This window comes from Peromyscus maniculatus, chromosome 3, assembly GCF_049852395.1.
Source record: "Peromyscus maniculatus bairdii isolate BWxNUB_F1_BW_parent chromosome 3, HU_Pman_BW_mat_3.1, whole genome shotgun sequence".
NCBI classification, from domain to species: Eukaryota; Metazoa; Chordata; class Mammalia; order Rodentia; family Cricetidae; genus Peromyscus; species Peromyscus maniculatus.
The window spans coordinates 143322590-143347739 of NC_134854.1; the positions used below are offsets into that span (position 1 = coordinate 143322590).

Here is a 25150-nt window from a genome sequence, read left to right on the forward strand (position 1 = left end):
CATTCTCCAACTCCAAAGTCAGCTTTAAATTTTAATTGAACTGGGACTATTAGAAAACCAATAGTGTTAAATCTTTAGAGAAAAGCAGAAACAAACATTTAAGAAGACATAAAATTTTTTAGATAATATATACCCATATGCCATATACTCCAATATACTCTGTTTCCTGGGATAGATGATTTGTCCCTTTTCTTCAGTTGTCTCATTTGTCTTGTGTCCTTCAGATTCCTTAACCTTCATTCTCCTAAAAGACAAAAACAAAAACCTTCCCCCAAGACTAATTTTGGGGATGTTCCTTTTTGGCAAGTTATTATCTGATTAAATGAAAAGACATGTGTTACAGGTACAAGTTAGTTTAAATTGGATGTTCATGCTGGTTGATGAACTATCACCTCCTCTAATTAAGAGGTTTCTCTTGTTCAAATCGAACCTTTATCAATTTTGATGGTACCCACAGCTTATCTTCTCCTATAGAAACAAAAGCAAAACCTCGTCCCCAACGTAATACATACCCTGGCTTCCATTCGGAGGTCAGCACATCCTTAAAGTATATAGGCTGATTTAATTCTGTAGTTTTTTCTATTACCCAATGTCTCTCTGCAGCTGTTGTTCCTTTCTCATTGGCATTCAGAAAATTCAAAGTTAATAGAGCATTATGCAGTCTATTTCTGGGGGTTTTTGTTACTCCTTTCTGTTTATTTAGCATATCCTTTAGAGTTCTGTTTGACCTTTCTATAACTGCTTGACCTGTAGGATTATGTGGTATACCTGTAATATGCTTTATATTGTAATAAGCAAAAAACTGTTTCATTTTAACAGAGACATATGATGGAGCATTGTCAGTTTTGATTTGTGCAGGTATACCCATAATGGCCATAACTTCTAGCAAATGAGTGATTACAGAATCAGCTTTTTCAGAACTCAAAGCAGTTGCCCATTGAAATCCTGAATAAGTATCGATAGTGTGGTGTACATATTTCAGTTTTCCAAATTCTGCAAAGTGAAACACGTCCATCTGCCAGATTTCATTCCTCTGAGTACCCTTTGGGTTACATCCTGCTGGTAATGGTGTTTGATTATAGAAGGAACAAGTAGGACATTTCTTTACTATTTCTTTGGCTTGTTGCCAGGTTATGGGAAAATCCTTTTTTAAACCTTTACTATTGACATGATGTTTTTTATGAAATTCTGAGGCCTCCAGCACATTTCCTATCAATAATTTATCAATCTCATCATTGCCTTGTGCTAGAGGGCCTGGCAGACCAGTATGAGATCGGATGTGAGTTATATATAAAGGATGACTCCTTTTCCTGATTGTATCTTGTAATTGAATAAATAGTGAAGTTAATTCTGAAGCATCAGGGATAAATTCTGCAGTCTCAATATGTAATACCACTCTTTCAGCATACTGAGAGTCAGTTACTATGTTGAGAGGTTCTGAAAAATCCATTAATACCAACAGAATAGCATACAATTCTGATTTTTGCACTGAATTATAAGGACTTTGTACCACTTTACTTAAATTTTCTGATTTGTAACCTGCCTTTCCTTGTTTGTTGGCATCTGTATAAAATGTACGAACTCCAGATATGGGTTTTTGCCGTACAATTCGAGGCAAGATCCAATCAGCTCTCTTTATAAAATCAATTCTGTTGCTTTTGGGATATTTGCTGTTAATTTCTCCCAAAAAATTACTGCAAGCTCTTTGCCAAGGTTCACTTTCTGTCCATAATTTTTCAATGTCTTCCTTAGTTAAAGGTACGACAATTTCTGCTGGGTCTATTCCTGCTAATTGACGAAGTCTCAATTTTCCTTTCCAAATCAAGTCAGAGATTTTTTCCCCATAAGTTTTTAATTTTTTATTTGGTTTATTTGGTAAAAATATCCATTCCAATATAATATCTTCCCTCTGCATTAATATTCCAGTAGGGGAATGCCTAGAAGGTAAAATAACCAAAATGCAATCCAGCTTTGGATCAATACGATCCACGTGCCCTTCATGTACTTTCTTTTCTACCAAGGCCAATTCTTTCTCAGCTTCAGGTGATAATTCTCTTGGACTATTTAAGTCCTTGTCACCTTCTAAGGTTTTGAACAAATTAGTCAGTTCATCATTTTTTACCCCAACAATAGTTCGTAGATGAGAAATATCTCCAAATAATCTTTGAAAGTCATTAAGAGTCTGTAGTCTATCTCTCCTAATTTGCACCTTTTGGGGTCTAATTTTTTGTAGCTCTATTTTATATCCTAAATAATTAATAGAATCTCCTCTTTGTATTTTTTCAGGAGCAATTTGTAATCCCCAGCAAGGCAAAATTTTCTTTACTTCTTCAAACATTCTTTCTAAAGTATCTGCATTTGAGTCAGCTAGTAAAATATCATCCATATAATGATAAATTATAGATTTAGGAAATTTTTTACGTATCACTTCCAATGGCTGTTGTACAAAATATTGGCACAGAGTTGGGCTATTTAACATTCCCTGTGGGAGGACCCTCCATTGAAATCTTTTAACCGGTTGAGAATTATTATAAGTAGGCACTGTGAAAGCAAATCTTTCTTTGTCCTTTTCTTGTAAGGGTATTGAAAAGAAACAGTCTTTTAAATCAATAACTATGAGAGGCCATCCTTTTGGTAACAGAGTAGGCAAAGGAATTCCAGATTGTAGAGAGCCCATCGGCTGAATTACTTTGTTAATTGCTCTAAGGTCTGTTACCATTCTCCATTTACCAGATTTCTTTTTAATAACAAATACAGGAGAATTCCAAGGGCTGGTTGACTGTTCAATATGCTGAGCATTTAACTGTTCTTCTACCAGCTCTTCTAAAGCCTGGAGTTTCTCTGTTGTTAAAGGCCATTGCTGAACCCATACAGGCTTGTCTGTTAACCATTTTAAAGGTAGAGCTGTTGGTATTTTTGGAAGATTATCAGTTGTTGTGCCCTGTTCCTGTATAATATGGATGGCTGGTGACCACTCAAAATAATGCCTTCTAATATTTCTCTCAGAAACATGTGCTAGTTTATGATTTGTTTCTGAGATTGGAGGGATTTTAATCTGAGTATTCCATTGTTGCAACAAGTCTCGACCCCACAGGTTCATAGCTATGTTAGCGACATATGGTTTTAATTTTCCTCTCTGTCCTTCTGGACCTATACATTCCAGCCATCTTGCACTCTGTTTCACTCCAGATAATGTCCCAATTCCTAACAGTTGAACGTTTACCTCTTGAAGAGGCCAAGCTGGATGCCAAAATTCTGGTGCAATTATGGTAATGTCCGCACCTGTGTCTACCAGACCAGACAACAAAACACCATTTATTTTTATGGTTAATTTTGGTCTCTGTTCATTAATAGAAGTTTGCCAAAAAATTTTCTTTATGTTTTCTCCTGAATTTTCTATTCTCTCTTTTTCATCATCCTGACCAGCCTGATTTATTCCAATAGTCATTTGGTTATTTAATCGCTCAGAGCAGGGATTTCCTCTACAGCTGCAGGAAAGGTTTGAACTGGTTTTGCTATGGGGGCCTGCATGAGGCCCCTCCGGGAGTTTCCCGAAAACTGAGGCAAAGGATTACCCTGTCTGTCCTTTGTTGATCTACATTCGTTGGTCCAGTGTTTTCCCTTACCACACCTTCTGCATACTCCAGAAGGAAGGGGCCTTCTGTTGCCATTGTTCCTTGAAGAAACATTGCTTCTAGGAATGACCTGTTTACAGTCCCTTTTAAAATGTCCTTGCTTTCCACACCCAAAACATCTAACACTCCTCAAACCTTTTGAAATTACTTCTCCTACCCACGTATCATGCTCATCAACCTCAACATTAATTGTTTCTCTAATCCAATCTTCCAAAGGTGCAGATCTTGCCCTTAACGGCCTGATTATTCTTTTGCATGCTGCATTCGCATTCTCAAATGCCAAAGCTTCAATTATTGCCTTACTAGCTTCTGATCCTGAGACCATTCTGTTTACTGCTGAAGCCAGTCTTTCTAAAAAATCTGTGAAAGATTCTTTAGGGCCTTGCATAACCTTTGTGAATGACTCATGTTTTTTTCCTGGTTCATCAACTCTGTCCCATGCATTCAAGGCTGCCATTCGACATAAAATTACGGTTTGAACATCATATAAACATTGTGTTTGTATTGAAGCATATTGGCCTTCTCCAATAAGCTGATCCTGACAAACTTGTATTCCTTTATCCCTCCATTGTGTTTCTACGTTTCTAGCTTCCTCCTTAAACCAAGTCAGAAATTGAATTCTCTGGCTGGGTTCCAGAACAGCTTGTGCAAGGTCCCGCCAGTCCTGTGGTATAATCCTATTGTATGTTGACCAAGAGTTTAACATTTGCTTTACATATGGGGAATGCATGCCATAAGATACTATTGCCTCCTTAAACCTTTTAAAATCCATCAGTTCAATTGGAGCCCAGATATTTTGTGTAGCCATTTGATCAGGCATCTGCTGTACGGTTACAGGATAAATTAAGGATGATTGTGTGAAAACAGGCTTTCTTTCTGTAACCTTATGATCCAAACTTGAACCAACTTCACTGTTAAAATTAACAGGTTTTTCTAAAGCTGTTATCCTGGCACTTAAATCGACTATCTTTTTAAATAGTAAAATGAGAATAAGCATGGTGATTAACTGCATAATTCCCATAATACTAATCTTTTCATATAGTTGTTCCATTGTCAGACTGCCTAAAATTTCAAACAAAACCCAATTTTCTTCCAATGTACACAGGAAACCCATTTTTTTAAATGTGGAAAAAATTTGTCTTTTAAATAGTTTCCTTTATGACTTACCAAATCTGCGTAGAACAGTAGAAATTTGAGCGAATTTCAAAACAGCCACCTAGAGTCCTAGGTGTAAATCCAGAGAGAGAGAGAGAGAGAGAGAGAGAGAGAGAGAGAGAGAGAGAGAGAGAGAGAGAAACAGAGAGACAGAGAGAAAGCAAGAGAGAAAGCGAAAGCGAAAGCGAAAGTGAAAGCGAAGGGGTAGCCGGCTAAAGCTTAAAGCCAGCCACTTGTTCCCTCTGAGCCGAGTCAAGGCTTGGCTTTACAGCCAGGGGCCCTGTTTAGCAGGGCAGGCCTGAGCTGTTTGTAGCACTGGCTTTAAGCAAGCAGCTCACAGTCCGGCCTGAGCCCAAGCAGACCTGGGCTGGGGCTAGGGAGCCGGCTGCTCCGGCTAGGGAGCCGACCCCAAGCAGTTTTTAATGGATTCTTGTCACGTTGGGCGCCAGATGTAGATGTAACCAATCGTATTATTAAAATAAGAAACACAGAGCCAAGGTAAAAGAGAAAAGCCGAGAGGTCAGAGCTCAGAGATAAAATCTTACCTCCTGCAGTGCTCCTAGCTTCCCCGAGAGAGGGAGGTACTTCCTGTGTCCCTGTTTAAATAATCTTTCTGTTCTGCCTTCTCATTGGTTGTAAACCCAACCACATGACTGCCTCATCACTGCCTGTAAGTACCGCCCTCCAGGTCTTAAAGGCGTATGTCTCCAATACTGGCTGTATCCCTGAACACACAGAAATCTACCTAGCTCTTCTAACCACCACGCTCTTACTATGGCTCTAATAGCTCTGACCCCAGGGCAACTTTATTTATTAACATAAAATTAAAATAACATTTCAGTACAAATAAAATATCACCACATCAGTGACCTGGAAAGTATTGTTTGCATGTATGTGTATAAACACACACACACACACACACACACACACACACACACACACACACACCCCTATACACATACATAATTAGATTTTATGTTTTATTATTATTTCTGGTTTTTTGAGGCAGGCTTTCTCTGTGTGTTTTCCTGGAACCTGCTCTGTAGACCAGACTGACCTTAAACTCACAAAGATCCTCCGGCCTCTGCCTCCCAAGTGCTGGGATTAAAGGAATGCGCCATGCATGAACTCTGATTAGAATTTAATTCTGTAATCCAGATCCTTTAAATTTGGAGGGAAATAACCAAGATAAGGAATACATTTCTACAGCCTCAGTTTCAAAACCATTTTCTAGAGAAATAAATAAATAAAATACATTTTAATACTTTTAAGCATTTATAGAATGTTAAATTTTTCTTTAAATGACAATAATTATAGTTTTATTTTTGCAGGCATTTGTCTAGTTACAAACAATGACAGTAACAAGAAAGTCAAAAGTATGCATATGAGTTTAAGACTAGTCTCTTTCTTTAAATAAAAAAAGTATACATTATCATTCAGGCATGTAAAGTACCTGTAACCCCAGTGGTTGGAGACTGAGGCAGGAGGATCACTTGATCTCTGGAGTTTGTCTCTTTGAGGGGCAACATATTGAGGTTCCATTCTTTTTTCTTTGTAGGGTCCCGAGGGCCAGGCCAAGGTACTTGGTGGCTCCTGTGTCAAACAGAAGAAGAATGGAGACAGGTCACCGAGAGCTTCCGAGAGAGGACCTCTCTCCGAGAGCGGCAACTCTACAAGCTGCTCAGTGAGGACTTCCTGCCTGAAATCTGTAACATGATTGCCCAGAAGGTAGAGCCTCCCTGCTTATCAGGTCTCTCTCTGTTCCTGGTAGGACTGGATGTTAATATTGAGGTCATTCACCTGCTGTTCTTACCCTGCAGGTCGATTATGATGTTTTCTTACCTCTGGAAGTCCCATGCCTAACGCACCAGTTCTTAGAATGACCTTTTGCAGACTGGAACCAGCCTTCATTTCTCTATAACTATCGCTGGGAAGTGTGACCTGAGCTTGCTCTTCCCTCCTCCCCAACAAAAATGATTTCAGGACCTAACTTGTTTCTCCCTCAACAGCATCAGCCTTTGATGACCATGTGTCCTTGTAGGGCTGTGCCAATTCCTCTCCTGACGCCACCAGAGCTGTTTGTGGTTCCATTGACTTCATTGTAACCTATATGAACTGTCTATTTCAATCTACATATACCTTATACATGGCATTTTCAAACACTTTCTGCCACTTTTTCTTCCCCCTATGAATGTTGTTCAAAAGCCTCACTTCAGGTTGGAGAGTTGGCTTAGGGGTTAAAAGTGCTTGCTGCTCTTACAGAGAGCTTAAGTTCAGTTCCCAGCACCCAGGTCAGGTGACTTAGAACTGCCTGCAACTCCAGCTCCTGGGGACCCAGCACCTTCTGAACTCCATGGGCACCTGCACTCATATGCACATGCGTGCTCTCGCGTGTTTTCTCTCTCTCTCTCTCTCTCTCTCTCTCACACACACACACACACACACACACACACACACCTTTTGTTTTTAAGCCAACTCTAGTGACACTTAACAGTCCTTAGTGCTCAAGAGGGTTAGCAGAAAGATCATGAGTTTGAGGCTAGCCCAAGCTAGTTCCAGACATACTGGGCTACAGGGTGAAACCCTTATTTTTTTCAATTATATATTCTTTAGTGATTTTATGCATTTATAATATACTTTCATAATTCCCCATGCACCCCCACCCCACCCCTGTCCAGGTTGTCCTCTCTCTTCCTCCTACACCTATTGAAGCCCTTCCTCCCAGCAAGTCTCCCTCGAGTTCCATATCTTTTTTCATGTTCCACTGCATTTAATTAGAGTTACTTGCAAGGGTATTTAATTGAGGGTTTATTTAATTGAGCAAAAGCAACTTATCATTGGCTACACCACTGGTGAACATGACTCTTCTCCAGCAACCATTAGCTGCCTGTGGCTCTTCAGGTAGGGATTGATGTGCCCAGGGACACTTCATTGGAAAAAACTGATCCCGCCCTTCTCTTTCCAGCAGGTATCAGTTGCCAATAGTTTCTTTGTTAGGAGTGGAGCTTTGTGTTCACTTCTTCTCAGTGCTTCGACTTCGTTGATAACTTTAATCCCCATTCCTGATGAAATTAAACACAGTGTCATTCAGTAGTCCCTATGTTAGTTTCTTAATACTGGCATGTGAGAGCTACCTCCACACCAAATGAAAAAATACATTATAATCTGCCAAGTCTAGGCTAAACCTAGACTGTAATGTTAATTAATAATGCTATTTTGGAAGCCCTTGTCCAGTATAATATAACAGCAACAAAATTGCTTTTGCAAAATGGGGAATAAATCCTAGGACTTAAGCGTGCTAGGCAAGTGCTCTCCTCACTGAGCATTTGGCACTGGACAACTAATTGGTGTGCTCTTCCCTGAGGAGGACCACCTCTCCCACTCCCAGCTTTCCAGAGTTGTCTGTAGTTCTTGTCTTGGGTTGAGGCCTTGTGGACTTTTCCCCATCCACTTTGACATGTCATTGGTGTTGTCCTTGTTCAGCTCTTGTTTGGGCAGCCATATCAGTGAGACTTCATGGTTATAGTTTCTGACTTTACTAGGAGATACAATCTCACAGCAAACTCTCTGATCCTCTGGCTCTAAAAATCATCCTGCCCCCTCTTCTGAAGTGTCCCTGGTCTACAAAGTGAGTTCCAGGCAGAACAAGAGTGCATAGCGACACTCTTGTCTTTGGAGAACGCTTTTAATCCCAGCACTTGGGAGGCAGAGGCAGGCAGATCTCTGAGAGTTCGAGGCCAGACCGGTCTACAGAGTTCTAGGACATCAAGGGCTACACAGAGAAACCCTGTCTCGGATAAACAAACAAACAGAAAAAAGGGCTAGAATTACAGCTTAGTGGTAGAATGCTTGTGTAACATGCTACAGCTCTGGGTTTGGTATCCAGTGAGAGAGAGAAGATGAATCTGAGAATGTTACCTCAGTGCTGCTTAGCAATGTGGAAGATCCTGTCAATAATAAACAGCAGTTAAGGGCTGGAGAGATGGCTCAGTGGTTAAGAGCACCGACTGCTCTCCCAGAGGTCCTGAGTTCAATTCCCAGCAACCACATGGTGGCTCACAACCACCTGTAATGAGATCTGGTGCCCTCTTCTGGCCTGCAGGGACATATGCAGATAAGATAGAACACTGTATACATGATAAATAAATAAATCTAAAAAAAAAAAAGAAAAGAAAAGAAAAAAAAAATAAACAGCAGTTAAAAGCTCATACTGCTCTAGCAAGAGCTATATTACCAGAGAGAGTCACAGCATCAGTTAACCTTCTACATACTCCAGCTTGTGCAAATAAGTGTGTAAGTGTGTGCACACACATGCACACACACACTAAGGTTGTGGATAATTAAGGCAGAATTACATGGAATTGTTAAAAGAGGGTGGAATGTCAGGTGATTTCCCCAACCATACTATGTGATAATATATTAATAGGCCATACCTTGTGGGAATCTCATGCTGCTGATCACAGCTTTTCTGATTATGTCTTTATTTTTATGTCAGTAGATGTTTTTGCCTGTACGTATGCCTGTGCGCCATGTCTGTGCAGTGCTCATGGCAGTTAAAAGAGGATGTTGGGTTCCCTGCAACTGTTGTTACTCAGTAGTTGTAGCCATCCTGAGTGTTAGGAATTGAACCTGGGTCACCTGGGAGAGTGAGTAGCCAGTACTCCTAAGTGATGAGCCATCTCTAACCCCTGTTTGGGGGATTTTATTTTGAGATAGTCTTGCTATGTAACCCTGTCTGGCCTCAAATTCAAAGAGATCCTTCTGCCTTTACCTGCTGTATGTCAGGAATAAAGTTGTATACCCCTAAGTCTGGCTTTCATCATCACATGCGCGCGCGCGCACACACACACACACACACACACACACACACACACACACACACACACACACACAAATACATACATGCATGCACAATAAGTAATAAAATGTAATTTCAAATTTTTTTTAATTATTGGGCTGTCTTGAGATTGCTCAGCGGGTAAAAACACTACATAAACCTAGCAACCAGAATTCAAATCTTGGAACCCACTGTGGAAGGAGAAAAATAATTCTTGAAAGTCATCCACTGACCTCTGCAGGCATGTGCACAATCTCACACACTTAACAGTAATAATTTTAAAATAAAATTTTTTTTTTTTTTTTTTTTTTTTTTTTTTTTTTTTTTTTTTTTTTTTTTTTGGTTTTTCGAGACAGGGTTTCTCTGTGTAGCTTTGCGCCTTTCCTGGAACTCGCTTTGGAGACCAGGCTGGCCTCGAACTCACAGAGATCCGCCTGCCTCTGCCTCCCGAGTGCTGGGATTAAAGGCGTGCGCCACCACCGCCCGGCTAAAATAAAAATTTTTTAAAAATTGAAGCTGGGGAGCACAACTAATTCTCGTACTTGAATGACAGAGGCAGAAGTCATGGGCAGCCTAGTCTACACAGCAAGATCATGCCAAGCAAGGGCTCCAGCCTGCTCCCAGAAAACTGTTAGTCCTGAAAATTTGGCTGTCAAGTTAAATGGGTTAAAGGTTAAATGGGGCTTGACTCAACAGTGCTTTTGATTTTCAAGTGTGTGCAAGAGATTAGATTTACTGAAAATAAGTCAAATGAAAGTTTCAGAGGTGTTCATGAACAGATCGCAGAAAATTCCCTGGTAAGGTACCCTGGAGTCGGTGAACTGTGGACACTTAAAGCTGAATGCTTCCATACTTTTTTCTATTTATTTGCTTGATCTAGCTATTAATTGACCATATCCCATCCTAGTTCAAAAAATAACAGTGAAAAAGTTTGTCATATGTGAAAATTGAAAGATTTATCATTACAAAATAATGTGATTCAAGTAGTCATCAAATTTACATCTTAAACAGTGTGTAAAGGACACACAAAAACCTCAGTAGTGGTCAAGAGCAATTGTGGAAGAACTGGCTCTTCAAATGGTTTTGTTTAGCTACTGTAATCTGGTGAGCCTGTAGATAGGTACATGCTTTCAGTTTTCTGATTAGCAAAGTAAACTACTATCTTTATGAAGAAGCTTTTTTTTTTTTTTTTTTTTGGTTTTTCGAGACAGGGTTTCTCTTGTGTAGCTTTGCGCCTTTCCTGGAACTCACTTGGTAGCCCAGGCTGGCCTCGAACTCACAGAGATCCGCCTGCCTCTGCCTCCTGAGTGCTGGGATTAAAGGCGTGCGCCACCACCGCCCGGCTTGTGCCACCACCGCCCGGCTATGAAGAAGCTTTTATAGGAGGAATTAAATAACCCATTCAGTCATGCCATTGTTTATGATAGATAGTTTTTAGAAGCTAAATCTTTATTTTTATTTGTTTGCTTGAGAATGGGTCTCACTCTCACTCTGTATCCCCTGCTGGCCTGAAACTCTGCTTCTATTTACCAAGTGCTGGGATCGAAGATGTGTATGCCACCTTGCACAGCAGTGTCTCTATTTCTTAACTAAGTAAATCCATGTAGAGAGTTAGAAGATTTATAAATTTTAGGAAATAGGATTGTAAACATAAAAGTTTGGGGAGAAGGGCTGGAGAGATGTCTCTGTGGTTAAGATCTTTGCTGCTCTTATCAGAGGTCCCAGGTTAACTTCCCTACACTCATATCAGGCAGCTCACAACCACCTCTTAACTCCAGTTCCAGGGGATCTGATATCCCCTGGCCTTCATAGATACCTACATAAGTGGTATGCATAAATACGTGAGCATAAATCCATGCAGGAACATACATACACCTACATTTTGAAACATGATAATTTTTTTTTCATATGGGGAGCTGTAAGACCTGCTTTGAGTATGTAAAAGTTCAGATAGTCCAAACTGAAGGTGATACTAGTAAGATCAGAAAGAAGAAAAGTTTGCATGTATGTGGATCAGTTGTAGCATCTGTTTATATAGTGTCTGTTGACATATTTATTTGTAGTAATGTAATCTTCCTATCATGTCAAGGCTATGAGGTGTTGTAATGATGAGTACATTTTACAATTACTATATAAACCCATACTACTTCATAAACAAATGCTCTGAGAATATTTGTTATTTGTTCCAACTCTAAAATTAAATTCTTTAGTATCCTGATATTGTGAGACACCTTCCTGAAGCATCTAATGTGGATTAAATTATTGTTACTAGCCAGGCGGTGGTGATGCAAGCTTTTAATCCCAGCACTTGGGAGGCAGAGACAGGTGGATCTCTGTGAGTTCCAGGCCAGCCTGGTCTACAGAGCAAGTTCCGGGACAGTCAAGGCTGTTACATAGAGAAACCCTGTCTCAAAAAAATTTTTTTTATATCGTTACTCCTCAGCTTTTGCTTATAAATACTATAGTATAATAGAGTTTTATACAAACATTATCAAATTGTTAATAAAGCAAATGGTAGGTAACCTTGTAATAGTTAAAGATTACCTTGAAGAACATACAGAATTAGTACTATCATTTATTTTTAATTATATTTGAAAGATTGGATTTATACGCTAACCTACAGACATCTATTGAGTCATAGATTTTATAGAATTGCAAATTATTTTTGTCTTGCAAAAAACATAACTACCAGGGACTGGAGAGATGGCTCAGTGGTTAAGAGCACTGACTATTCTTCCAGAGGTCCTGAGTTCAATTCCCAGCAACCGCATGGTAGCTCACAACCATCTGTAATGAGACCTGGTGCCCTCTTCTGTGTACATAATAAATAAATAAATCTTAAAAAAAAAAAACATAACTACCAATAGTTATAAACTACAGTGTTGCTGGAGATTATCCAGCTTAATGGCTGGGCCAGGGGCATATCCTGACATTGACTCCTAACATTGACTAAAATGAGCCAGTTTCTCTAATGTTCTGTTTGTTGCCCTGTTCCCCCACCTCAGTTCTTTTATTTAGTTCAATAAAACATTTGACACATGTTCACTGTAAAAAAAGAAAACAAACGTGGGTGTAGACTACTGAAAGTGTTTGTTGGTGGATGGTGGCTTATAAACATTTAAATGTATGTACACAAAAGCTGAGAGTAGATGGGTGTGCTGATGCACAGATTTTATCCACTCTGCATTTGAGAGGCAGAGGTAGTCAGATTTCTTTCCATACATTTGAAGTGGGAAAGCTGGTGGCAGTATATGCAGGAAACGATCACCCTCTGTATCAAGAGCAGCATCTACCTCTTCCATCTAATGTGACAAAGTTGAAGTGAATTGGTGTTAGCTTCTTGTGCTTTTGCATGGTAAGTTGGCAAGATTTCCTTTTGAAACATGATGTGCTGGACTTACATCTCAAGTGGAAGAGATGAGATGCTTATGGGCTTGTTGAGGAAGACACTGTCTAGGGAGCTTTGAAGAACTTGAAGAGGGTAGATGATCGTGACCTCTTTGGTACTTGTGATTGTGTTTCCTCTGGGAACTGCGTATTCCATCTTAAAAACAGAAACGCTGTATTTGCAGTGTGTCTAAACTGTCTGAACCAGTCCTTGTTGTCATGGAGAGGGTTGTGTTTTTCCTCCCTTAATTACTTACTGTTCAGGAAGTTAAGACTTTGTATTAAACAGTTCTGGAACCAAATCTCTCTCTCTCTCTCTCTCTCTCTCTCTCTCTCTCTCTCTCTCTCTCACACACACACACACACACACACACACACACACACACACACACACTGTGTCTGTGTGTAAACAGAAATGAGTACCTAGAGCTTACTTTCAAGTTGTTTCTTTTACTTTGTGTGTGTGTGTGTGTGTGTATGTCACAGTGCACCATGTGCGTCTCAAAGATCAAACTCGGGTAGTCAGGCTTGCTGGCAGGTGCTCTGAGCCTGCCATCTCTGCCTGCCTTTAAAGACCATCTGAGTCAGGTGCTCCTTGTGCTTCTTGCAGAACCATCCCCTCAGGTGAATGTGATAAAATAGTTTGCTCTTTGTCATTTGAAGAGGATTTTTGGGGTTTTGGTTTCGTTTGGTTTTTGGTGGTGGTGTTTGGGGTTTTCTGAGACAGTGCCTGGTTCTGTTCCCAGGCTGGTCTAAAATTCAGAATCTTCCTCCCTTAGCCAACCAAATGCTGAGGTTATATGTGTGCCTATCACATCCAGCTAGAGAAAGTTCTCCTAAGGTTGTAACCTCTCTTGCCAGTGATGGATTTTCATAGGAAATGCGTGGTTGTCAGTGGCTTTTGAATTGCCTCTTGTTAAGAAAATATACTGGCTTAGTACCTTACCCAGCTGAATAGTTGTTTTCCCTTATCGTCCTAAAAGATGGACACCTTTGGTCCCCTATTAGATAAATGAGTTACTGGTGTGCCTCGATGGCCATTCTGCTGGTGGTGGCGGCAATGGCGGCAGCAGTAGCTGTAGCTGAGAACACCCTAATCTATCTTTTCCTTTCTTTTCCTTACTTCTGACTGTAGGGAAAACGTCCACAGCGCACAAAGCCAGAATTGCAACATAGGTTTATGTCTGACCATCTGTCCATCAAATCCATCAAGCTAGAGGTGAGTGTGTCTGAGAGTAAACAGTGTATTTGAAAGAGGAGTTCATTTCATTTCATATGCTTTTATTCCTACTTACTATGCCCTTTAAAAAATCTTAATCTCAAATGGTTTTTGTTATTGGTTTGTTGTTGTTGTTTGTTTGATTTTTTTGAGATAGGGTTTCTCTGTGTAGCTTTGGCTGTCCTGGAACTCACTCTGTAAAGCAGGCTGGCCTCAAACTCTTTAAGAGATCTGCCTCCCTTTATCTCCTGAGTGCTGGGATTAAAGTTGTGGGCCACCACTGCCCAGCTTCAAGAAAGATTCTTATAGGTAGAGTGTTTTTCTGGGAAAAGAAGTTAGAAAAATGGAAGATTGGGTGACATTCTTATATCATATATCATACAACATATGACAGGCACATATTCAATCTAACATAGATATGAATAAGTTTTGTGATAGATATAAGAAGTTCATGAGTGCAAAGATGGAGAAAATTGAAGGCAGGCAAAGAAAGGGTGATTTAAGCAGACCGGGGTGTTTGGCCTTAGTGTGTGGGATGGCTAGAATTCTGATGGTGGGCATTGGGTGTGGAATTAAAGCCTGGGGTCTTCCTCACAACAGGAGCAATATAAACAAAAGCTCCGAGGCAGAAAGTGGAATAGTATGGTCAAAGAACAGAGTATATTTGGATGTGGCCGTCATGTTGTGATATATTGTAGGAAAATGTAGAAAACTAATTTCTGGAGTCTCCGAGCTCTTATACTGTGTTCAGTAGGGAGAAAGAGGCTGTTGTTACATGAAGCTGTCTCAGGCAAGATGAGCTGCTTCAGAGCGAAGTGCTTGCCAGGAAGTCTAGTTGATCACTGTCTCCTAAGATGCAGGGCAGGAAAGCATTCGCATTCTATAATGGAGAAGTGCCTTCATCAGATGGGAACAAAAGTTGGGGGCAACAGCTCGATTAAAAACTACCCGTGTTTCCAAGGAGTACCTAAGAGCCAGGTCTGTCTGTGCTTTTGACTGGCGGTACACATTAAATGCTCGTGGTTTGAGCTAGTGTGGTGCTGCGGGACGTGACAGGTGTACTTTTTACTCACTGGGTTGGCTGGTGAGCACGCACCTGTGAGTGCAGTGAAAGGTGAAGGTTTGGGAAGGCTGCCCCCTTACCTGTCTCCGGTCCAGGAAGGTGGCAGGAGGCCACTGCATCTGTCCAGAAGGCTTTTGTAGCATGTTGCTAGTCTGCTTGTTGTCTTCTCAAAGCCTGGCTATCATATTCTCTCCCCTTCTGTTTATCTCCTGGCACTACGTTCCATCGCATGTAGTGAGGTTAGTAGTCACACAAAACGTTACCTCAGGTCACAGTTGTTTCGCTGTCACCGTGTCTTGTGCTAGCTTGTGAAGTCGGGAGTTCTCTTTTGCCTTGCAGTTATGTTTTTGTGGCTCTTAAATGAAAATGTCAACATGGTGCTATAGCAGAGACCTTGAGCTCTTTGTAAATTTTTATTGACTTTATTATAGGCCAAACATAATATCATAATATCATAAGCCCTACTGTTGTGGAAAGCAAAAGTTCAAGAGGATCATAACTTTAAGGTCAACCTGGAGTGGGATTCTCTCAACCCTCCCCCTCATAAATAATGAAGGTGCATTAATTAGTTTTTACAGTTCTATTTTGGTTTGTTTGAAACAAAGTATTGCATAAGCAGGCCAGGCTTGTTCAAACTCACAACTTTGCCTTAGACACCTGAATGCTAGGAGAAGCACACCACCACACGTGGCTCCTTTTTAACCCTTACATACTTCCTAGTTGACAATTCCGAAGTGACTGGCTTGCCACCTCCTCCCTGGTAGTCCTTAGCTTGGGAGGAACTGCCTTCTGTTGCTGGTACCCAGTTTAGTTCTGAGTACTTTCCAGCTCCTCCTATCTTGTAGGTTCTTTTTACCGCTTTATTGCCTTGAACCTGCTTCAGGGAGTCCTCCATGCCCTAACTCACACCTCAGATTGCCTGGCAGTCTCACTGCCACCTTGTCGTGGCTGCAAGCAGAAGTCTAACTTTTGGCCACTCTTATTTCTTTTCCTTTTTATAGGGGTTGTTTTTAAATTCTGTTGTTAGTTTAAAGTAAAGGAAACTACCCTATATTGTTTGTGTTGTGACACATGCTATCCTGGAGAAACTGACTTTTGTTTTCAGAGCAGAAAGTCTTTTGTCCTTTGATGCTTTTTGTGTATGAAAGCACCCAACCACCCAGGAGTCCCATGTTAATTGCCTCATAGAGTCTTTTAATTCTAGCTTCTGGGGAAAATATTAGTGCAGAGACACTGATAAGCCTGGGATTAGGGCTGCTGAGGTATTTTTGTCAGTAGGCCTTAGTGGGTGTTTATGATGGTGTCATCTCAGGTATGCTCCTGGTGGCAAGGATAAGAGTGAATCTGGACCCGTGCCTTGGAGTACAGAGTTTGGGCGCTGCCTCAACTCGAGTTCTAGTTAGTAATTCTTTGGAGGATTTCACAGTGGCTCCTTGTTAGCATCTCATTAAGATGCCGACAGGATCCTAGTAGGTCTCTTTCTTACCTATAGGGCATTGAAACACCAACCACTATAGCATTTGCACCTGCCACTTACTTTTCTCTGTTTTCATGAGATGGGATCTCACTAGGTGGCTCTGACTGTTCTGGAACTCAAAATATAGCCCAGTGTGGACTTGAACATGCAGTGATTTTCCTGCCTCAGCCTCCTGATGGTAATCCACTTCTATGCTACCACACTCAGCTGACTTCTATTACAGGGGAAATATTTGCAATGGGAGACTGTCTGAGAGGCTGGAGAGATGGCTACATGACTAAGACCATGTAACAGCAACAACAGGTTTAATAGCAAGTACCTTTTACCTGATTAAACATCTTGCCAGCCATGGGTTCTTTAATAGTTAAAACAGAAGTGAGTCCTGAGACTTAGAGAGTTCAACAGTTAAGAGCACTGGCTGCTCTTCAGAGGACTTGGATTTTAAAGGACCTGATTTTGGTTCCCAGCACCCAAATGTCAGTTCCAGTTTGGGGGGGGGGGGGTTATGATGCCCTGTTTTTCACAGGCATGAGGTGCACATACATACATGCTGGCAAAAATGCACATAAAATAAAAATAAAATCTTAAATGAGTCCCAACAGGGAGGAGGAAAAAGTAACCCTTTGCTTAGGTTCTCTCATGAGCACATGTTTTGCCTTAAAATGGAAGCATTCTGAAAATAAGCACAAGAGGTTTGCAGACAGATTTTTGGTGTGGAGCATGGGTCTCCTCAAACCCCCAGATGTGTTTTTCAGGTGTCACTTCTGTGAAGTAGCTGTAGAGAGATTCGCATGAGGAAACAGGTCACCCATCCTGTCAATGCTAAGTGTGAAAGTGATTCCAGATAGGGATCTGAGAACAGAGGGAATGAAAAATAGAGGTAGAATTCTGCCTGGCATGGTTGCTCTTCCTGTAATCCTAACATCAGAGGCAGGAGCAGGATGCTCACTGTTAGAGGCTGCCATGATCTACACAGGGCTACATTGTGAGACTCAGAAATCAAAATTAGAGGGAGGGGTCATAACTCCATGACAGAGCCACAGTCAGGCAAAGGCAGTGTCATTTCTTACCTCAGTTGGCAAAAGATTTGGAGAACTTTCAAGTTTGGGTTTAAGATGCTATCAATTCAGGTTACTAGCTGTTAATGTCCAGAATGCTTAGCGTGTATATTAACGTACCACCCCAACCCTATCAGTTACAGTCTCACCCTGTAGCTCAGCTGGCCTGGAACTTAAAGTATAGACCAGCCTGGCCTCAGAATTACATAGATCTTCCTGCTTTTTGTCTCCGAAATGCTAGGATTAAAGGCACGCACCACTATACCTGGTGCTTATAGTAATAGATTTTTAAAACAATTCACTATGCCAGGCATGGTAAGCATCTATATAATCATATCATTTAGGAAGTGGAAAAGGGAAAATTAGAAGTTTCTGTGTTTGTCTGCTAGATCTAATCTTTTTGTTGTTGTTTTTGGTTTTGTTTTTTGTTTTTCGAGACAGGGTTTCTCTGTGTAGTTTTGGTGCCTGTCCTGGATCTCGCTCTGTAGACCAGGCTGGCCTCAAACTCACAGAGATCCATCTGGCTCTGCTTCCCGAGTGCTGGGATTAAAGGTGTGCACCACCATCACCCAGCTAGAGCCAATCTTTAGTGACTATTTCTCTCTTTTTTATTAATAGAAATAATTTCTTTACATTGATTTATTGTGTTTGGGGTGGGGGTGTGCATGTGTCAGCACTGGTGGGAGATCAGAGGACAACTGAGGGAGTCCATTTTCTCCATGGCCCATCAGCTTATTTTCTTACACAACGCAGGGTCGCCATCCCAGGGGTGGTACTGCTCACAATCAGCTCGTCCCTCCAACATCAATTATTAATCAAGACAATGCCCCACAGACCTGCCTATAGGCCATGTGGTGGGGACAGCCCCTTAAGTAAGTAAGCTCCTCCCGTCCTGAAGGACTGGCTTCAGTCCCCGGAGCAGAAACCTAACTGGCACACTGACTGACATGTAGGAGGCGGTAACCAGGTCCAATACTCAGAGACTCCCCTGCCAGCTCACAGTAGGCAGATTGCCTGCTGTTATTTATTAAAAGATTGTAGAGCACTTCGTTTATTCTGCTGAATAACAGTAAATAACAGTGTCGTGTGGACTAGATTCCCACATTGTAGACTCCTTTCGTGGGGAAGGAAAATCCATTTTTTTGTTTGGTTTGGCTTTGCCTTTTTGAGGCCAGATCTTGTCGTGTAGCCCAAGTTGGCCTTGAAGTAATGCTAAAAGAATTTAAGTTATGACAGTGGACTAGCAAGAGGGTTCATTGAGTAAAAGCACTTGCGACCAAGTATAATGACCTGATTTCAATTCCTGGGACCCAGAAGGTGGAAAGAGAGAACCAACTTCTACAAATTTTCCTAACTTCCACATCCACACTATGACACACACACAATAAATTAATAAGTAGCTAAATAATCAGACATCAAGCCAGGTGTGGTGACATCTGTTAACCGTTGGGAGGTGGTAGCAGCAGGAGGACCAGGAGTTCTGGGCCAGCCTAGACTGTATGAGACTCAGTCTCAAACAAAATTAGTAAGACAGCCATTGAAAAGTCCACCCACTCCCTAGATAAAACCTTGTCCAAATCCTGAGTCAAGTGTGAATCTAAATTTTTTCAAGGGAGCCAGAGAGATGGCTCAGCAGTTAGAGCATTTCCTGGTCTACTGTAAGATCCCAGTTGAGTTTCCAGAATCCACGTGGATAACTCCGGGACATCCAATACCCTTTTCTGGTCTCTGAGGGACACCCTTGCACACATGCATACACTCACATAGATAAAACACACAAAGTAAATGTAAATCTTTTTTTTTTTTTAAAGATTTATTTATTATGTATAGTGTTCTGTCTGCATGTATGTCTGCTTGCCAGAAGAGGGCACCAGATCTCATTACAGATGGTTGTGAGCCACCATGAGGTTGCTGAGAATTGAACTCGGGACCTCTGGAAGAGCAGCCCGTGCTCTTAACCTCTGAGCCGTCTCTCTAGCCCCAGTAAATGTAAATCTTTAAACTGGTTTTAAAGAGGGCTGGAGAGATGGTTCAGCAGTTAAGAACACTGATTGGATTCGGGTTCAATTTTTAGCACCCACATGTCAGCTCACAGCTGTCTCTAACTCCAAGATCTGACACCCTCACACAGACATACATGCAGGCAAAACACTAATACAAATGAAATAAAAGTAAATAGATTATTTATTTATAAAAGCACACGAGGAAATGAAAAATTTAATCAAAAGCAGTTGAAGTGTTAGTGTAACTACTGTAAACAACCGTTTGTGGTCATCTTTGTTCCCACAGAACTACGAGTGCGTTTTCTACAGTGTAACACTTGAGCGAACTGGCTGTGGAAGGTTCTTGTGTCTTTTCTCTGTTAAGTTAGCTGTTCAAACAAGTGTCACTTGCTGCAATTCCTCATGAATATGCACACACTCACACACTCTAGTGGGGCCGGAATGATGGTGGTAGATGTGCACCATTGTGCACATCATGTTTAGTTTTCTGAGAGAGAGTGTTGTTGATTTGTTTTTGGTTTTTGTTTTTCTTCAAGACAGGGTCCCTCTGTGTAGCCCTGGCTGTCCTAGAACTCAATTTATAGCCAGGCTGGTCTTGAACTCACAGAGATGCGCCTGCCTCTGCCTCCTGAGTAAAAAGGGTCTTTTTGCCTCCTGAGAGGAAAGGGTCTTTAAACTGGGCTAGCCTCAAACTCATAATCCTCAGTGCTATGGTTCTGGTATGTACCTCCCATTATATTTTAACAACTGGTACACACATTTCACACATAATAAAAGAAGTCTGCATTTGAGGTTTAAATCCTGTGACTAATATCTGTTGAGTTCAGTAAACTAGCTCTTAACTCAGAGAAGAACTGCTCTGTGTAGTCTTTTGACTTCTGTGCACTTGTTGGCTCCTTACAGGAGACGCCCATGCTCACCAAGATAGAGAAACAGAAGCGCAAGGAGGAGGAGGAGGAGCGGCAACTCCTGCTGGCGGTGCAGAAGAAGGAGCAGGAGCAGATGCTGAAAGAGGAGAGGAAGCGGGAACTGGAGGAAAAGGTCAAGGCAGTGGAAGGTATGCAGAGGCTCCAGGCAGAGAGCAATCCACTTGGCAGTCAAGGCCAGATCATCCTTGATCTCAGCTGTTTTGGACTTTCTGTTTTGATGTCTTGTAATTGTATTCTGTTTTCAGTCTTGCTCCCTTACATCCTGTCCACAGCCACTTGTAGTTGTCCTTCTCAGTGTGCTTTTGAGGACCTTGCTTTGATGTAGACTCCTGCTGTGTCCTACACACCTTTATATATCATTTTAAACAGGTACTAAGACACTGGCAACTGCTTTCATAGGTGCTTAAGGGTTTTTGTTTGGGTGTTTTGTTTTATTGTTTTGACAGGGTTGCATGTAGCTCAGACTGACATTGAACTCATTTTGAACAACTTTCCTGCTAAAGTCGCTAATTTTTTTTTTTTTTTTTAATTTTTCGAGACAGGGTTTTTCTGTGTAGCTTTGTGCCTTTCCTGGGACTCACTTGGTAGCCCAGGCTGGCCTCGAACGAACTCACAGAGATCTGCCTGCCTCTGCCTCCAGAGTGCTGGGATTAAAGGCGTGCGCCACCACCGCCCATATTTATTTCTTTGTTTGTTTGTTTGTTTTCCTTTTAATTTGTTTGAGACAGGGTCTCTCTGTAGCCATAGCTGGTATGGACATCATAATGTAGACCAGATTGGCCTTGGATTCACAGAGATCCACCTGCCTTTCCCTTTCAAGTGCTTGTCTATAGTTTTAAAAGCATAACAACTTTAGTTGCCTTCTTAAATAGCAGTAGTATTTACTAGCTGAATCTGTTTTAATGTATACCAATGGTTTTCTCTCTGTTTGTCCTTCTCCCTTTCTCTCTCCCTCTCCTTAAGACTTTTTTTTTTAAGATTAGCAGTACTTACATTACAAGATATTTCTCTTTGTGTGTGTTTCTGTCTCTCTGTTTCTCCCTCCCTTCCTCCCTCCCTCCTCCTCTGACATAGTCTCATTATGTGCCCCAGGTTAACCTAGAATTTGCAGCAACCCTACTGCCTCAGCCTGCCATGCACTCTGATTATAGATGTGAATAACCACACCCAGCTGAGACACTTCTTCAAAGTGACATTTTTTATGGACCCATTCTGTGCAAGGCATTGTTTTAGGTATATGGTAATGAACAAGTAGGTTATTCTATTTGTGGAAATTATAAATAAATATTGTATTGAGTGCTTAGAAGAAGAAAGTAGATTCGTGTGATCCTAGCACTTGGAAGAATCAGACAGAATCAAGAGTCTTGTAGCAAGGTTGAGGCTAATCTGTTACATGAAACCCTGTCTCAAAAAAAAAAAAAAAAAAAAAGCAAAAAGAGTTTATTGATTAAAGTGACATTTAACTGGAATTACCACAGATTCTGTCTGATGTAGCACTTAAATGAGGTTGCCGTCCGTAACTGAGGTGGGCTCACAGAAGGCCCAGGGAGCAGCAAGTGCAAATGCTCACGTGGACTGTGTTTGTGTCTTGGGTATAGATCGAGCTAAGAGGAGAAAGCTCAGGGAAGAGCGAGCGTGGTTGCTGGCTCAAGGCAAGGAGCTGCCCCCAGAACTTTCCCATTTGGACGCCAATTCTCCTCTGAGGGAAGAAAAGAAGACCAAGGACCTGTGAGTATTGAATGACAGCAGCATTGCAGCTGGTCACACTAGTCAGCACTTCTCCCGTAAGCCCTGCTGCTGAGCCTGATGACCTGAGTTGGATCCTGGGGCCCACCTGGTGGAGGGAGAAAACTGATCATTACAGTTGTCCTTTGATCCCCACACATGGGCCATGATGCACACACACACAGTAAATAAGTGTAATTTTTTAAAAGCATTTCTCCAGATGGCTCTTTTAGATTTCTCTTGCTAGTCTTTTAGGGTCGCTGGAGTTTGATTCCTAGCACCCATGTGGCAACTCATAAGTGCCTTTAGCCCCAGGGGTTCTAAGCCTCTGGCCTCTGAGTGGATCAACACTGGTGTGACTGGTGGTGCACACCTTTAGTCTCAGCTCTCGGGAGGCAGAGTTCAAGGACAGCCAGGGCCACTCAGAGAAACCTTGTCTCAAACAAAACAAATAAAATACAATTCTTAGTTTTAGAAAAGTACTTCTCTCATTTCTTGTAACAGGCCTATGTAGGAGGCCGTGGACTCACCATTTTAATATTAAAAAAACATAGTGCTGGGTGTGGTGGCGTACACTCTAGTTTTAGCACTCAGGAGGCAGAATTCCTGGCCAACCTGGCCTACATAGGGCATTCCAGGACAGCTAGGTTTTGTCTCAAAAAATTGAAGAAAAAAAAAACACAAGAGAACAGTTACCTCCAGTTAGGCATGGTAGCACATTTCTGTAGAAGCTGTGGCAGAATCTTGTAGCACAAATCTTAAATGGTCTTATTAATAAAAACAAATGTGGAACCAGGTATTGGGGTGAATGCTGGAAGATCAGAGAAGCAGAAAAAGCCACAGCTACCTCACCTTGCCAATCAAGGTGATTCCTCAGCTGATCCTGTTTCCTCAGACTAGAAGCCTCTCAGTCCTCATTCAGAATGAATCTCAACCGAACGGTTGCTCAAAAGCCTAAAAGCTTAACCAGGCTCTAGTTCCTCGTCCTCATGCCTTAAATACCTTTCTGCTTCCTGCCATCACTTCCTGAGATTAAAGGCTCTTGTTACCACACCTGGCTGTTTCCAGTATGGCTTTAAACTCACAGAGATCCAGGTAGATCTCTGCCTCTGGAATGCTAGGATTAAAGGTGTATGTACCACCATTTTCTGGCCTTTGTATCTAGTGGCTGTTCTGTTCTCTGACCCCAGATAAGTTTATTAGGGTACACAGTATTTCGGGGAATACAATATCATGATAGAATCTGGAATTTGAGTCAGTCTGGACTGTATAATGATACTCTGTCTTTATAAAAATAAATAAATAGCCGGGCAGTGGTGGCGCACCGCCTTTAATCCCAGCACTCGGGAGGCAGAGCCAGGCGGATCTCTGTGAGTTCAAGGCCAGCCTGGGCTACCAAGTGAGCTCCAGGAAAGGCGCAAATCTACACAGAGATACCCTGTCTCGAAAAAAAAAAAAAAAAAAAAAACAATAAATAAATAAATAAATAAATAAACAAACAAACAAGCAAGCAAAAAATCCTAATTTTACAAGTCATAATAAAGTTGTGAATCACTTAGGCCAACTCTTCATTGTATAGATGGGAAATCTGGTAGTCCTCTTTTCCGCTCCCGTCACCATTGCCATCCTCAGGTTGTCTCAGTGAGTGGGTCAGTGTTGGGCTTACCTCACGGGCGTAGATACCATTCTGCTCAGTCTGATTGGTGGTCAGGTTAACTGTCTTGTCTTGTGCTTCACAGCTTTGAGCTGGATGATGATTTCACTGCCATGTATAAAGGTTAGTTACTGTTCTCAGCTCTTGTATTTCTGATGAACATCTTTTCATGGGAATGTGTCAGTTATGTTCTCTTCTTTGGCTTTCAGTTCTAGATGTGGTAAAGGCTCACAAGGATTCCTGGCCCTTCTTGGAACCTGTGGATGAATCTTATGCCCCCAACTATTACCAGATTATTAAGGTATCTTTGAAATTGTACTTAAGCATGTGTATCTTGCTTGGGTTTTATATTAATCATTTTTCTATCATAGTGACCAAGTACCTGTTTTGGCTCACAGTTCAAAGGGTTGAGTTTATGGTAGCAGACAGCTCTGGTTTCAGTACTAGGAGCTTGTTCACATCTTGGTGGCCAACTAGAACTTAGGGCCTGAACTGGCGCAGGGTATAACTCATAAGACCCAGCCCACAGTGGCCCACTCCCTCCAAGTAGGCCCAACTCCAAAAGGTTCCACAGCCGCATAAAGCAGACCGCTAGCTGGAAGACCAGCTATTCAAACTCAAGGATCTGGGAAGTCAGTTCATATCCAAACTCGAACATTATTGGGTGTTTGTTTATTTTTCTCTTGCTTTTATGTCCTCTTTAAAGTCAGGACTGCTGAATGGGCGGACACAAACAAACACACAACTCTTTGTTAAGTTTGGTTTGGTTTTATTTTAAGACAGGGTACCATGTCTCCTCGGCCAGTCTGAAACTCGATATGTAGACCAGACTGGCCTCAAACTCAGAAAGATTGGCCTGCCTCTGCCTCCAGAGTGCTGGGATTAAAGGTGTGTACCAATACTCTCTGCTATACCAAGTTTTTGAGAAGTTAAAATGCCAGGATTCCTTTTTCTCCTATAAACTGATTTAGGGATGGTGAGTAGCTTCTTGGTTTGGTCTTGTTTTGA

At 41.5% G+C, this 25150-nt stretch overlaps 1 protein-coding gene across 11 annotated transcripts in view; it reads left to right on the forward strand.

Annotated features, from left to right (window-relative positions):
* The window catches only part of Cecr2 (CECR2 histone acetyl-lysine reader), a 137090-nt gene that overhangs the window by 95526 nt on the left and 16414 nt on the right, over positions 1-25150 (forward strand). For 7 of the 11 annotated variants that reach the window (XM_076567819.1, XM_076567820.1, XM_076567822.1 and 4 more), the window contains exons 7-12: positions 6349-6518; positions 14150-14233; positions 20738-20891; positions 22362-22491; positions 24228-24265; positions 24352-24443. In XM_076567819.1, the coding sequence (XP_076423934.1) occupies positions 6349-6518; positions 14150-14233; positions 20738-20891; positions 22362-22491; positions 24228-24265; positions 24352-24443 (668 nt within the window). The remainder of the gene's footprint in view (positions 1-6348; positions 6519-14149; positions 14234-20737; positions 20892-22361; positions 22492-24227; positions 24266-24351; positions 24444-25150) is intronic. The other 4 variants (XM_076567821.1, XM_076567823.1, XM_076567824.1 and 1 more) reach the window with 1 other exon arrangement.